At 37.6% G+C, this 13,894-nt stretch overlaps 1 protein-coding gene across 1 annotated transcript in view; it reads left to right on the top strand.

Annotated features, from left to right (window-relative positions):
- DAPK2 (death associated protein kinase 2) overlaps positions 1 to 13,422 on the top strand; it is a 199,478-nt gene extending 186,056 nt beyond the window's left edge. The window contains exons 10-12 of the mRNA XM_016427665.2: positions 536 to 625; positions 744 to 827; positions 7,510 to 13,422. Coding sequence (XP_016283151.1) covers positions 536 to 625; positions 744 to 827; positions 7,510 to 7,590 — 255 coding nt within the window. The 3' untranslated portion in view covers positions 7,591 to 13,422. The remainder of the gene's footprint in view (positions 1 to 535; positions 626 to 743; positions 828 to 7,509) is intronic.
- Positions 13,423 to 13,894: the final 472 nt, after the last annotated feature.

Below are 13,894 nucleotides of genomic sequence, written 5' to 3'. Positions count from 1 at the left end.
TTTTCCTAGGAATATTTATGCTTTCTGTATCTTTTCCAACTAAGCACATCACAGAGAAAAATATTTAGTGTGCCATTGTGGTCATGTTTTACTTTATTTGTTGACCCTACTACAGATTGTGTACCATTGTGTTAATCCTATCATCTGACCTACACCACACACTGTGATGCTGAAATCTCACTCCACCATCTTACCCTTAGCCCCAGGAGCAGCTGGGACTCTGCCAGCCCCACTGGAGCCTGGAGCAGAGAGACTCAGTCTGCATTTTCTTCCACTGTGGTAACAACAGATCAGCCAAAAGAGCCAAAGACACATCACCTTCACAGTTGACAAATTCAAAGCTGAATTGCTTCACCATCAGGCTCATGCTCTGTGCTCTTGGTGACCTCAGGAAATGCAAGAATTGGGCAATGCCATCTAACTCTGCAAGCCCAGCACAAAGCAGTGTGTCTGTTAGTCTTGGGGGTTTGAAGGGCAGAGAAAGAGAACCTTGAAAAATGCCCAGAAATAACCTCTGGTTGTTTTTGTCTCATAGCCAGTGGATAATCGACAAGCCATGGTCCGGAGGGAATCTGTCATCAACTTGGAAAATTTCAAAAAGCAGTATGTCCGAAGGCGGTGGAAGGTATGTGTGTCAGTGGGCATCGCCCAGGCTTTGGGTGGCACATGGAAAGTTTTTCTCAGACTCTACATGACTTTCTCCTCACAGTTTCTCTTTTGTGTGTCTTTTCTCCTGGCCCCAGCTTTCATTTAGCATTGTCTCACTGTGTAACCACCTTACCCGGTCCCTGATGAAAAAGGTCCATTTAAAAGAGGAAAATGATTTGGTATGTATTATAATTTCCCTCACTCCAGTGTTCATTCTTTTAGTCAGTAAGCTTTTATTAAGTGACTACTCTGTGCTTGACCCTATAGATTTAAAGACAAACAAACAAAAAAAAAATAACCTGTGCCCTCAAGGAGTTCACCTTTGGGGGAGGAGGGAAGGACACCAACATTTAAACAGAGAGATAAATACACCATAATTTAAGGGAGAGTGTTAACCTCTAGGAGGGATCACAAAAGGCTTCCCTGGGGAGATGGTATCTGAGTTGTTTCCTGGAGAAATTCAAGGATTCTTAAAGGTTGAGTTGAGAAGTGAGTTTATTTTAGGCATGTAAAATGGCCTGAGCAAAAGTACAGATAGGAAATGGAGCTCTGTGTTCATTGAGGTTCATTAGTAAATAAAGCTGGCCAACAGATGATTAAATGTTCTATTTTGGCCAGTCAGGTTTGTGAAGACAGTACTATAAGATAACATGAAAGGAACATGCGATCTATGTCAGGAGTAGGAGAACTCCTAGTTCTATCTTTTGAAGTATTTGTATTATTTATCCTTTGTCTTTATTTTTATTCCATGGACTTCTGCTAACTGGGGTTGGATAGGTGAGTGGTGAAATGGGACAATACCCTTTAAGTGTCCCAGATATCAGAGGGGAAAAAATCCTAGGATTAAAAGTTCCCTATAGAACATCTAGATTGATTGGTTGATTCTGCCAAGTATTGAGAAGTGTTAGGACAGTCAACTCGTATTAAGTAACCACCTTTAGAAGGCATAGTATTGATTTATCCAGAGGTTCTAAAACTTTTGTGTGTGTCATGGACTCCTTTGGGAGTCTGGTGAAATCTATGGGCATCTTGTCAGGTAATCTTTTTAGATGAATAAAATACAATACAGAGGAATACAAAGGAAGCCAATTATATTGATATTGAATTATTCAAATAAAAAAAAATGTTCACAGATTCTTGTCTAAGAACCCCAGACTTAAGTAGAAGGACCTTTCATGAGAGCTTATCCCCACCTTACCCAGGGTCTTAGTCTATCCTATTCCAAGATCTCTCCTTTTTACACCAGAGGAAATGGAGTCCTCAGAAGCCGAAAGGAACCACTTAAGGTCATTTAGATAGTAATGTCCTGGAAACTTAAAAGTCCATGGCCAAGTCAGATCTACAAATACGAACCAGATGATTTCTAAGATCCATTCCAATTTTAATTCATATTTGTTGGAGATGGAATTCTAGGTTAGGTACAAGTTATATTAGATGGTCTTTGAAAGTGGTTTCTGAAATGTTTTGCATAACTACACTTGTATAACCTACAATTTGATGTAGGCCTGCCTTCTCAATTGGGGAAGAAGGAAAAGAGGAGAGATGGAAGGAAAATTTGGAACACAAAAATTTTTTAAATGAATATTAAAAATTATTTTTACAGATTTGGGAAAAATTAATTAAAAAAAGAAAGAGAAAGGGCATTCCTACTCATTGATTCTTTAATAAATCTTATTTTAGGTTAATTAAGTTTTCCCCAAGTTTTTATCTTTATTCTTTGTTCAATTCATGTTGGAAATAGGCTCTTAAGCAAGATTTGAATTGGTGATTTTAGTTTTCTTAGTTTCTCAGTTTCTCATTTTATATTAAATATTTAACAAACACATATACATTGAAACACATTTATACATACAAAGTAGAACAGAAGATTAAATGAAAGGATAGGGATCTCTATTGTGCTCATTGGTTTTTTTTTCTTCTAAACATTATTTTAGCTGTTTAAAAAAATTTTTTTAAAGTAATTTTAAAGAATTCCTGGGAGAAAAATGCATCATAACTTTCTTCAAAATTCTAGACCTGATCAAAGGATATGAATAGGCAGTTCTCAGAAGAAATCATCAAAGCCATGTATACTTACATGAAAAAAATGCTCTTAATCACTATTGATTAGAGAAATGCAAATTAAAGCAACTCAGAGGTACTACCTCATACCTATTAAACTGGCTAATAGAACTTGCTTTTTTTTTCCCTTTACCTTCCATCTTGGAATCAATATTATACATTTGTTCCAGGGCAGAAAAGTGGTAAGGGGAAGGCAATGACAACTTATTTCTCAGACAAAACAGTGGATCTCCTGAATCTTGGCATTTTTACCCACTCTTCTTATGCCTAGAATTCTCTCCCTATTCATTTCGACTTCCTGGCTTTTCTGAAGTCCTGGCTAAAATCCCACCTTCTACAAGAAGTCTTTCCCAGTGCCCCTTAATTCTAGTGCCTCTCTCTGTTGATTATCTCTAAATTTATCTTGTATACATCTTGTTGGAGCACAATTCTTTGTTGTCTTCCCCCTTTAGACTATGAGTTCCTTCAGAGCAGGGAGCTGTCATTTTCTTTAAAAAAATTTTTATCCCCAGTGCTTAGCACAGTGCTTGGTATATAACAGGTGCTCAATAAAGTCTAACATGTATGCCTGTGTGTTGAGAGATTGCCAGAGTTTAACTGAAAAGAATTTAAACTTTCCTAAATCATTGTCATTTCTCAGGCATTTCTAAATAGTCTATTTAACATCTCCCTGTTCAATTTCCCTGTATAGTGAATCTCTGAGCCTCCCCCTGTGTTGCAGATGTTGATGAGTTCTCAGAAATAGGTTTATATAGTTTTCTAAATTGGATTTTTTTTTTACAAATAGATAGAATTGTAACAGACCCATTTGTTTGGAAGCATTAAATAAGACCATCTCTACTACTATTTTCTCATTCCCAGAGTGAAGTGTTCCTGAACTGGTACCTTCTTTTTAATAGTTTTGTATTATATTAAAATGCACTATCTCCATATTAATGAGATTAGATCAATTTAAACTAAATGAAAATATAATTGGATTAAGACTTCGATATGGTTCCTCTGTCTCTTGTTCAGCCATGCAAAAGCCAAAATAAAATATTTTGGTATTTTCTCTTTTAAACATTGTTTTCAAGGAGTTGCTTTTAAATTTTTTTTCTTTAAAAATAATTTTTGGGGGGTAGCTGGGTGGCTCTGACCTCAGATACACACGATAGCTGTGTGACCCTGGGCAAGTCACTTGACCCCCATTGCCTAGCTCTTAACCACTCTTCTGCCTTATACCAATACATAGTATAAAACATTTTATACAGTAATAGCAATATTGTATGATAACCATCTGTGAATGACTCAGATCTTCTCAGCAATATAAAGTTCCAAGACAAAATGTCAATTTTTAGAGATGAAAAATAGTATTGGTTCTAAGACGAAAGATAAGGGTTTTAAAAATGATGATGATGATAATAATAATAATTTTTTTCTCCCTGGGAGAAAAATGCATTATAACTTTCTTCAAAATTCTAGACCTGATCAAAGAATATGAATAGGCAGTTCTCAGAAGAAGAAATCAAAACCATGTATAGTTACATTAAAAAAATGCTCTAAATCACTATTGATTAGAGAAATGCAAATTAAAGCAACTCAGAGGTACCACCTCACTAATAGAAAAGGAAAATAAATTCTGTAGGGAATATGGGAAAATTGGTGGAGTGATCCAAATTGATCCAATTATTCTGGAAAGCAATTTGGAACTATGTTCAAAGATCTATAAAACTCTTTTAGTTGCCTCAGTTTCTTATTTTGTTAAATACTTAACAAACACCAACAAAACAAAACATTTCCATATGCAAAAAAGGATTATATGCAGGAATAGGGATCTCTAGTATGTACAGTTTGCTTTTTTTTTTTTTAAACCCTTACCTTCCTTCTTAGAATCAATTCTGAGTATTGGTTTAATCTAGCAATACCACTACTAGTTCTGAATCCCAAGGATATTTTTTTAAAGGGGAAAGGATATATTTGTATAAAAATATCTATAGTACCTCTTTTTGTGTTGGCAAAGAATTGAAAATTGGGAGAATGTCCATCAATTGGGGAATGGCTGAACAAGCTGTAATACATAATTGTAATGGAATACTATTGTGATATATGAAATGATGAACAGGATGATTTGAGAAAAACCTGGAAAGACTTATATGAACTGATGCAAAATGAAGTGACCAGAACCAGAAAAACACTGTATACAGTAACAGCAATATTGTATAATAACCATCTGTTAATATATATTATATATATTATGAGAAGACTTTATTATATTATATATTATGAGAAGACTCAGGTTTTCTCAGAAATATAAAGTTCCAAGACAATTTCTAGAGATGAAAAATGTCATCCACCTCAGTAAAAGAAATGGTAGAATCTGAGTGTAGATTGAAGCATACAATTTTTCACTTTATGTTCTTCGTGGGTGCTCCAATAGATTAACAATCTTACATTGGAAAGGGAGCCCTGTGGCTTGATCCATGATTCTCTGCCATTTTAGCGAAGAACAAAATGAAGTGGGCTGCATATTTCTTTTTAATCCTTATCTTTTTTCTTAGAACTGATACTAAGCATCTGTTCCAAGGTAGAAGAGTGGTAAGGGCTAGGCAATTTGGGCTAAGTGACTTCTCCAGAATCATATAGCAGGGAAGTGTTTGAGGCCAAAGTAGGCTGGAAATTGGCTAAGTTTTAGCCTCTGAGAAAATCAAACAACCTTTCTGGATTTTCACTTTGGTATAAATGAATGAAATCAATCAATCAGCAAGCATTTATTATGTATCTGTGATGTATCAGGCACTGTATTAGGTAGTGGGGATACAAATACAGAAGTGAAACAATCCTTACCTTTAAGGAGCTTGAGAAGATTAAGATACAACATATTCACAGTTAAAAATATAGATAGTTTATATACAAAATAAATATAAATGGTGTTGAGGGAATACTAACAACTTGGGGAAATTACTGTTGAAGGAGATGGTCCTGAGCTACCTAGAGCCCCAACAGGGATTCTAAGAGGTAGAGATGGGGGACATGATGGGGTCCCTATCTTAGCATGGGGGACAAAAAGAGGCCAGAGATAGACTTTCCCAAACCATGCTTCAAATATGTTGTCATTTGAGAGCTCCAAAGACCACAGAGGATAGCACATCTAATGCTTCCTTACTCAGAATACATAATCTATATGACAATACCTGGACCTGTGAAGTTCTGAGCCTAGCAATAATTGCAGACCTCAGGAATCCCTCACCTGGGATGGCATTTTGTTTCTGAGAGATACATATATACCAACAATTACAACAAAAAGGGAAGAACTAAGATACTCCCATTCTCATCCCTGGTGCTCTGTGACCTTTGAAAAGCTACTTTTTTCTGAGATGCAGTTTCATAATCTGTAAAATGGGAGGATTGGAAGAGTTGAATTCTAAGGGAATGTCTAGCTTAAAAAAAAATCTGTGATTTTGTTCATCCCATATCTAGGCACATAAGGCATATGGTCAAAGAGTCATGATTCCTAATTAAGTTATTTAAATTCATAGAGAATCCTTGAGAGTAGGTTCAGGAAACCTCATTAACACTATTCCCAACCCTTTCTATATTTATCCAAGTAGTATATGTATGAGAAAACACCAAGCGGCAGTAACTAGGCAGAATGTAGCAGCCCAGGTGTAATTTTCATTTTAATCAACATTTGGACTTACTTAACCACCTTTTGGTTTCTTAAGTTCTACCCCCCCCCACCTGACTTCCTTTAACTTTGGCATCTGTGACCCCATCCATGTTCTCTATTACTCTCTTCTGTCTTTCTTTCTTTCTTTCTTTCTTTCTTTCTTTCTTTCTTTCTTTCTTTCTTTCTTTCTTTCTTTCTTTCTTTCTTTCTTTCTTTCTTTCTTTCTTTCTTTCTTTCTTTCTTTCTTTCTTTCTCTCTCTCTCTCTCTTTCTCTCTCTCTCTCTCTCTCTCTCTTTCTCTCTCTCTTTCTTTCTCTCTCTCTCTCTCTCTCTCTCTCTCTCTCTCTCTCTCTCTCTCTCTCTCTCTCTCTCTCTTTCTTTCTCTCTTTCTCTCTTTCTTTCTGCTATGAGAGCTCTCCTACCTGGGTTCTGATCAAGATAAGTTGGAAGGCAGGGTCCACATCTGTCTGTTGATTTTGTAGCCAAATAAACAATGAGATAAATTAGTCAATACTTAAAGAAGTTAATTCAGATTATTCACTGGAAGGTCAAATACTGAAACTGAAGCTTAAATACTCTGGCTACTTATGGAGAAGAAAGGACTCACTGGAAAAGACCCTAAAGTTGGGAAAGATTGAAGGCAAAAAGAAAAAAGGGGATAGAAGAAGACGAGATGGATAGATAGTGTCATGGAAACAATAAATATGAACTTGGACAGACTTTGGGAAATAGTGGAGGATAGAAGGGCCTGATATGCTATGGTCCATGGGGCCACAGAATTGGACACAACTGAATGAATGAACATCTATCTGCAAGGTCTCTAGCCAGCCTAGTTGGTCTGACCACTTAACAGAGTCATAGGGCTAAGCAAGATACCATGATCACCAGCCATCCCCGGGCCCATCTTTTTATTCTACAACCCTGACAATGATCTCTAGTCAAGGAGGAATAACCCCAGAGAAACAATATGGTGCATGAGAAAGGATTACTGGCTTTGAGTTCAAGGACCAGCCTTGACTCAGTGTACAACACTTAGCTAAATTAGTTTGTTTAATCATCTGTAAAATGGGGGTACTATGTATCCTACTAAGTTGTTGCACTACATAAATGTGACTTATTCCTATTATCAAACACCTTCTTCTGTTCTTTTTTTAGAGAAACTGTGAGAGTGACACAGAAGAAGATATTGCCAAAAGGAAAATGCTTCACCCCAGGAGAAGAAGCAGCACTTCTTAGTCTAGCCCTGCTCGGCTCCTGATAGGGAAACATAGGTCCCTTTGGAGGACTCTACCATCCCAGCATGGTTTACAGTCTTTGGACACTCTTGGGTCCCTGACCACAGCCAGCACCCTGGTTTTCTAAGTCTCTGAGCCTTTGAGGAGGAGTGTACAAAGTGCTTACTCTCCTAAGACTTTGTCAGGGAGAAAGACTTAAAGAGGTTTTGGAGCTATCCTTGTGTTGAAGCCCTGAGCTGATCAAGGCCTTTTGTTTAAGAGTCTAGAACTCTTAATTATAATTAAGAAGGACTTACACCTGATTACCAATCCTCAGAACCAATGGGTAAGGTTTATGGGCCTTTGTGGGTTTTTTCATTTTCTTTTTTTTTATTTTTCAAGTTTAAAACTGGCATTATTCACATAAGGCACTGCAGGTAAGAAGGACTATGTGGCAATATCACTGACTGGTGAGAGAGCTAAGATGTATTCTGAGACATCTTTAAATCCTGTTTGTCATCTTCAAAAGTATACATATTCTTTGGTGCAATTGTTTGATTCAGAACATTGATAAGAAATGACTGGTAGGCAGAAGGAACAATGAAGGTCCAAAGAATCATATTCCTGGAAGAGAAGATTTACTGGATTTCCATTTGGTTTTACTGGATGGAACAAGGCTGATACTGTAAGACAAGAGATCTGCTGAGAAATAGGGCAGAAATTCTGCTTATCCAAAGAGTTTGTACACAGTTGTGGAGGAGGAGCAAACGAGCTCAGAACTAACTTCTTCATTGAGCAACAGAAGCTGAGAAAATTTGGGAGCTGAGTCCTGCTTGAGAAAGGCCTACATAGCACAGAAGAGGAATCCATCCATAAATGGCCATAGTGCTGGTATCCGACATGGGAGTGCAATGAGGACTCCTTTGGTGACCTGACTTGTCATGGGAGAATAGTACTCTCTGGCCCTCAGGGAACCCAACTGCATATTCAGCCTAAAAGTATGAATGATCAGTATATCAAGCCTTCTCCAAAGTTGGGATGTGTGAATTTAAAGAAAGTAGAGGAATGAAGCATGGATTAAGCGAGAGAGAGTGAGTGAGCCACACAGAGAGGAGAAAATAAGGGGGAATATTCTTTTATTTTTTCACTCTGAGTGCTTCAGTCTTTGGTAGGACACAGCTAATTATTGGCAACAAAGCAACAGATAGAGATATTTAGACCCTGCCTTCCAACTCAGATTGACTGGAACCCCGGTAGGAGAACCTATGAAGGTCCAGAAAAGGAGGAAGAGAGAGAAGCTAGCAGAAGGGATAGAGAAAGAGGAATAAAGAAGTAGCAATGGAATGCTGGGGAGTAGAGGGAGGACAAGAAAAGCAAAGTTTTAGAAAGTGAGTGAAGGAAATGAGGAAGAAGAAAATTGGGGAAAAGAGAGAGAAAGAATGAAAGGGATAATATAAATAGAAGGAAGGAATTGGGAACAGAGAAAATTCTCCTTTTGCCAACTGAATAAGATCTGTGATCACTGATATATTTTAACCAGAGAATTATGGCCTGATTATCTCAAGTTTCCAATCCTGTCTGATGAGACACAGAATTTTGTTGGTGGAAGGGTCTTTAGAAATCGTCCAGTCCAGTTCTTCTTATTTTACAGACAAGGAAATAAATCTAGAGTGAAAAGGCAATTTGCCTAAAGACACACAGTCAATCAATGGCAGAGCAGGACCTAGAATCCAAGTTTCCTGACCTCCAGTCCAGGATTTTCCCTCTTCAACCCCACTGCCCTCTTAGGGAATCTGGTGGTAGCTTGTGTTTTTTTTTTTTAGAATGCTTTCAGGTTTACAAAACACATGGATAATAATGGAAGGTAAAGACCTAGCAGGTCTTCTGAAAGATAAATAGCAACTTCAATTCCCTTACCCCAGTTTAAAAAAAAAAGAAAGAAAAAAGCTCTAATTTTCTCCCTAATGTTTGCTCCCTCCAGAAAAGAAACTATTCAGTTGAGCAGGATCCTATTCATTTTCATCCTTTCAGGGCCAGTGCCTTCACAATAGTGGAAGCTCCTTCTGTACATACTAGTTGAAGCAACAGTCAACTAATCAGTGGAGGGTAGAGAAGCTTAGATATAGGCCAGTCAACATGTACTGAGAATCCATGTGTCTGGCACTACTGGAGGTGATGAAGATGCAAAAAAAGTATCCCCAACCCAGAATAGGAAAAACCTCATTCTGCAGCTTTCCTAATAGCCCTATTAATCCTTTCTTTCCCATCCACCACCACCTCACATCCTACCCAAATGAAATCTCCTTAGAAATTCCTGAAGCCCAATTGGCCAATTGCTAGATGTCTCAGGAATTCAAGGAAACCATCTTCAATATCTGAGAGCATTTATAGAGTAGAGGTATTTTGCTTATCAATAGACACTCTTGTAAGGGTATGGGAGAGTTATCCTTCTGTCCTCTGGATCCTGTTACAATTGAAAGAAAGTGCTCTGGAATAAGAGGACCTGGGTTCAAATCCTGATGTGGCCTACCTTCAAATGCCACTTTGGGCAATTTACTTAATTTATATGGGCCTCAATTTTCTTCTTTATAAAATGAAAAGATTTGGAAAATAACATCTAAAATCCCTTCCATCTCCAAATCTATGGTTTCCCACTACAGATGTATGAAGCTGCCTTTGAGATGAGTGAGAACTCAAAAGGATCCAAGAGAGTTGGGTTCATTCCACTGCCACTTGAAGTACTAAGAGGTGATTCCTTGACTTTTAAAAAAGGGTTGGTTTAAGGGATTGAAGCTATGTTCAATGGCAAATAGTTCATTTACAGTATTAAAAAAACATTGCTTTAAATACAAATGCAATTTCACCAATAGGCCTAGAAGTACCCCTTATTTTTTACAATATCTGCCTCTGTTTTTCCAAAGTGCCAAATTATTTTTAGTAGTTCACTCATGAATAGTTGAATGTGTTTTATTTTCATGTGAATTTCACTAAGTGTTTCTTACTCTAGTTCTTGCAGGTTATTCTCTTTTTGAGTCAGATATTTATATACCAAAATGATGTCTTGGAAAATAAATGGAAGACAAACCCCAACATCCATACCTCAGAAAGTAGATGAGGAAATCTCACTTTAGACAGGAAAAAAAATCACCTTTGTATTCTGAAAGTTATTTTTTTTAAAGACTTTTTGTTTTGACCTGTGATTTCGCCAGTGTTCGGAATATCAGGAAACCACCAATATCAGTGCAGATTGGCACTTTATAATTTTAAAGTTGCCTGGGAGCATCAAGAGATTGTGACTTACGGAGGTCACAGAGGCAGCATGGAGGCAGAACCTGAACCCAGGACCTGTTGATTCTTAGGACACTCTCCACTGCACCATGATATCAACTAAAATGGAAAACTCAGTGAGTTCTAGTGAGATTTTCCTGCCTCAGACCATCCTATTTCCAGCTTTTGTTCCTGGCTTTTTTTCCTATCACTGCTCCTACAAATCAGAGAATAATTTCTCCCTGGTGGACTTCTGTGGGTATCCTATTCAGAGAGGCTGCTGAAGGCCTAGACTGAAGCAGTTGTGGATCTCTGACTGATGGTTAATTTGCATAACAAAGGGCAATCTTTGGTCTGTAGGAAGTGACCTCCAATTGACTCTCCTTAGTCTAAGCCTCTCTTTTATTGGTGATTCAGGTTTTTTCCCCCCTCTTTTCTGGCCCTTTCTTCTTTCCCTGTGTCTTTCTCTGTTCTCCATATGCTTTTTCACCTTTTCACCTTCATCATTTCTTTTTTCACCTTTGCTTTTTTGATCTCCATAGTTTCATATTGGTTGTACTCCTCATATTTCTAAAGTCTTGGAGAAGAACCCATGATTGATTTCGGTGGGTCAAGGACCCTCAATAGAAAAAGATTACCCCTTCCACTCTAAGGCAGCATGGTCAAGTGAAAACCTGCTGTACTTAGTTAGGAGACCTAGGTTTAAATGCTGTCCTTGCTCCTTTACTACCTGTGCATCCTTAGGCCAATCATTACTTCCTCCAGGGTCTCTTTCCTCACCTAGAGAATGAAAGGATTTGATTAGATGACATCTGAGATTCTTTTCAGCTCTAGATCTATGACTCTAGGATGTCGTAATCCCTCTATCAGAAAAGAAAAATAAAGGAGAGCTTTCCCAAGGCAAGGCAGCTTTGGTTTCTTAATCAGCAGAGGAAAATACTCTAGAAAGAACTGGTCATTGCTGAGGCTTTCCCTCATCTCTTGGTAGAGACATTTTCAATCTGAAGGCTCCCTGAGCTACAGGGAAGGGGAGAGGAGGATTGGTCCTTTAATTATCAGCATATCTGAAAATAGGGGTATCCCAGGGGACATTCAGGGAAGTGGTTTGGATATGGGTTGGATGAGTAGGTGCAATATTCTCCATCTGGCTAAATGATGATTTCACAAGGGAGCCTCTCCAGACCAAGAGTCATAATAATTATCCCTCACATTCATATCTCATTTGATAAACTTGATGAATTTGTAAGGTAAGCAAGAAGCAGAAAGCATGTGCTGCTCTTATGAACTACCTTCCCAAGGCTCTTCTCAATGGTGACATCCCATAGATCCATACAGAGGTTATCATGATCTCTAGAAGTATCACCCTTTGAGAGCTTTTGCCTACCATTGTGGGAATTTTCCCCACTGTTTGGACAGAGGTTATCTATCTGCCCCATCCCTCAGTGTATTGAATCTTCTGGAAATTCCAGGTCTCCCCTCAGGTATTGTATCTAATAGCCCTTTATACTTTTGAGTTAATTAGTAAGGCTTTTTTCCCCTTTGTTCTATATTAATAGTACAATCTAAGAAATTAAACAATCAAGAAAACACCGTAGGTGTTTCAGCAAGGTTCAGTGGAAAGACTGACAAATTGGAGAGTTGGGTTCAAATCCAGTCTATTTGACCTTGGAGAAATCACTCAGAGTTCTCCTCTAGCTGAAGATCTATGATCCCAAGGAAGAATAATTTTCCTTAATATCATTCATGACAAGAATTCTTCAACTCCGTATCCCTAGCCATCTATCCTCCTGGGAATGGAAGACACCTGCTAGAAAGGAGGACCTGGTCCATTTATAATAATTTAGTTTGAAAGAAAGAATCCGTGAAATTGTAGCTCTGGGAACTGTGTTGCTCTCATGGTAGTGTTTTTCATTTAGTTTAAAAGTCTGGCAGAATATCTCCAAAAAAAGTCAATCTGCATGTAAACCTGGGATTTAAAATTCTGACTAACTTGGGAGTAGAGAGAAGAAAACTCCACTTTTCATTGTCTTTCTTTGGGATGATTCTATTCATTTATTCAAATTTTCAATAAACTGAATATATTATTTTAAAAATCCTATTAGCATCCTGGGAAATGGGATAGTAGCCTTTTAAAAGAAAACACCAGAGAAGTAAACTTGAGTCCAAAGAATTTAGGTGACTCGTCCAAGGTCACACAGAAAGTCTGGCAGAATGGAGGCTGGAACTCCATCAGGGCTTTATAAACCAATGTCCATATCACTGGAATTCTCTCCAAAGAGTCTCATTTTTAAACCAGTAAAAAAGGTCCTGGCCAAAGTATGGTATAAAGGCCAATGTGATACAAACATACATATACATATATATGTATATGTATATATATGTATGTATATATATGTATATATACATATATGTGTTGAGATAATATTCATGTGTTATGATTTGCATATAGGTGGCTCTCTTCAACTATTTTTATTAAGGAAAATATTCTGATTTTTTATTGCATATCTGAAAAAAGGATTGAACTGAGTTCAGACAGAAAAAAAATTATTGTATTGGACAGTTATAAATAAAACTTTAAAATCCAACACTATGATTTGTATTGGTTTCTTTATTCTGTTCAGTTCTGGGAATTCCATTTAGAAGGGATACTGGCGAGCTAGCTTATCTTCTGAGGAGAATAACAAAGACAGAAAGAGAATTAAAAACCAGATTGAAGGACCTGTGAATGTTTAGTCTGGAAAAGACAAGACTGGGGGAAAGATATGATCTTAGTCTTCAGATATATATATATATATAAACCCTTACCTTCAGTCTTAGAATCAACACTACGTATTGTTTCTAAGGCAAAGGAGTGGTAAGGGCTAGGCAATGAGGGTTAAGTAACTTGCCCAGGGTCACACAGCTAGGAAATATCTGAGGCCAGATTTGAACCCAGGACCTCCTGTCTCTAGGCCTGACTCTCAATCTATTGAGCTATCTGGCTGCCCCCAGTCTTCAAATATTTAAAGAGCTCACCTGTGAAAAGCATAGATTCATTCCATTTGGTCCCTCCAGACAAA

The sequence above is a fragment of the Monodelphis domestica genome, chromosome 1 (assembly GCF_027887165.1).
Source record: "Monodelphis domestica isolate mMonDom1 chromosome 1, mMonDom1.pri, whole genome shotgun sequence".
NCBI lineage: Eukaryota > Metazoa > Chordata > Mammalia > Didelphimorphia > Didelphidae > Monodelphis > Monodelphis domestica.
This window is presented reverse-complemented; position numbering and strand designations above follow the sequence as displayed.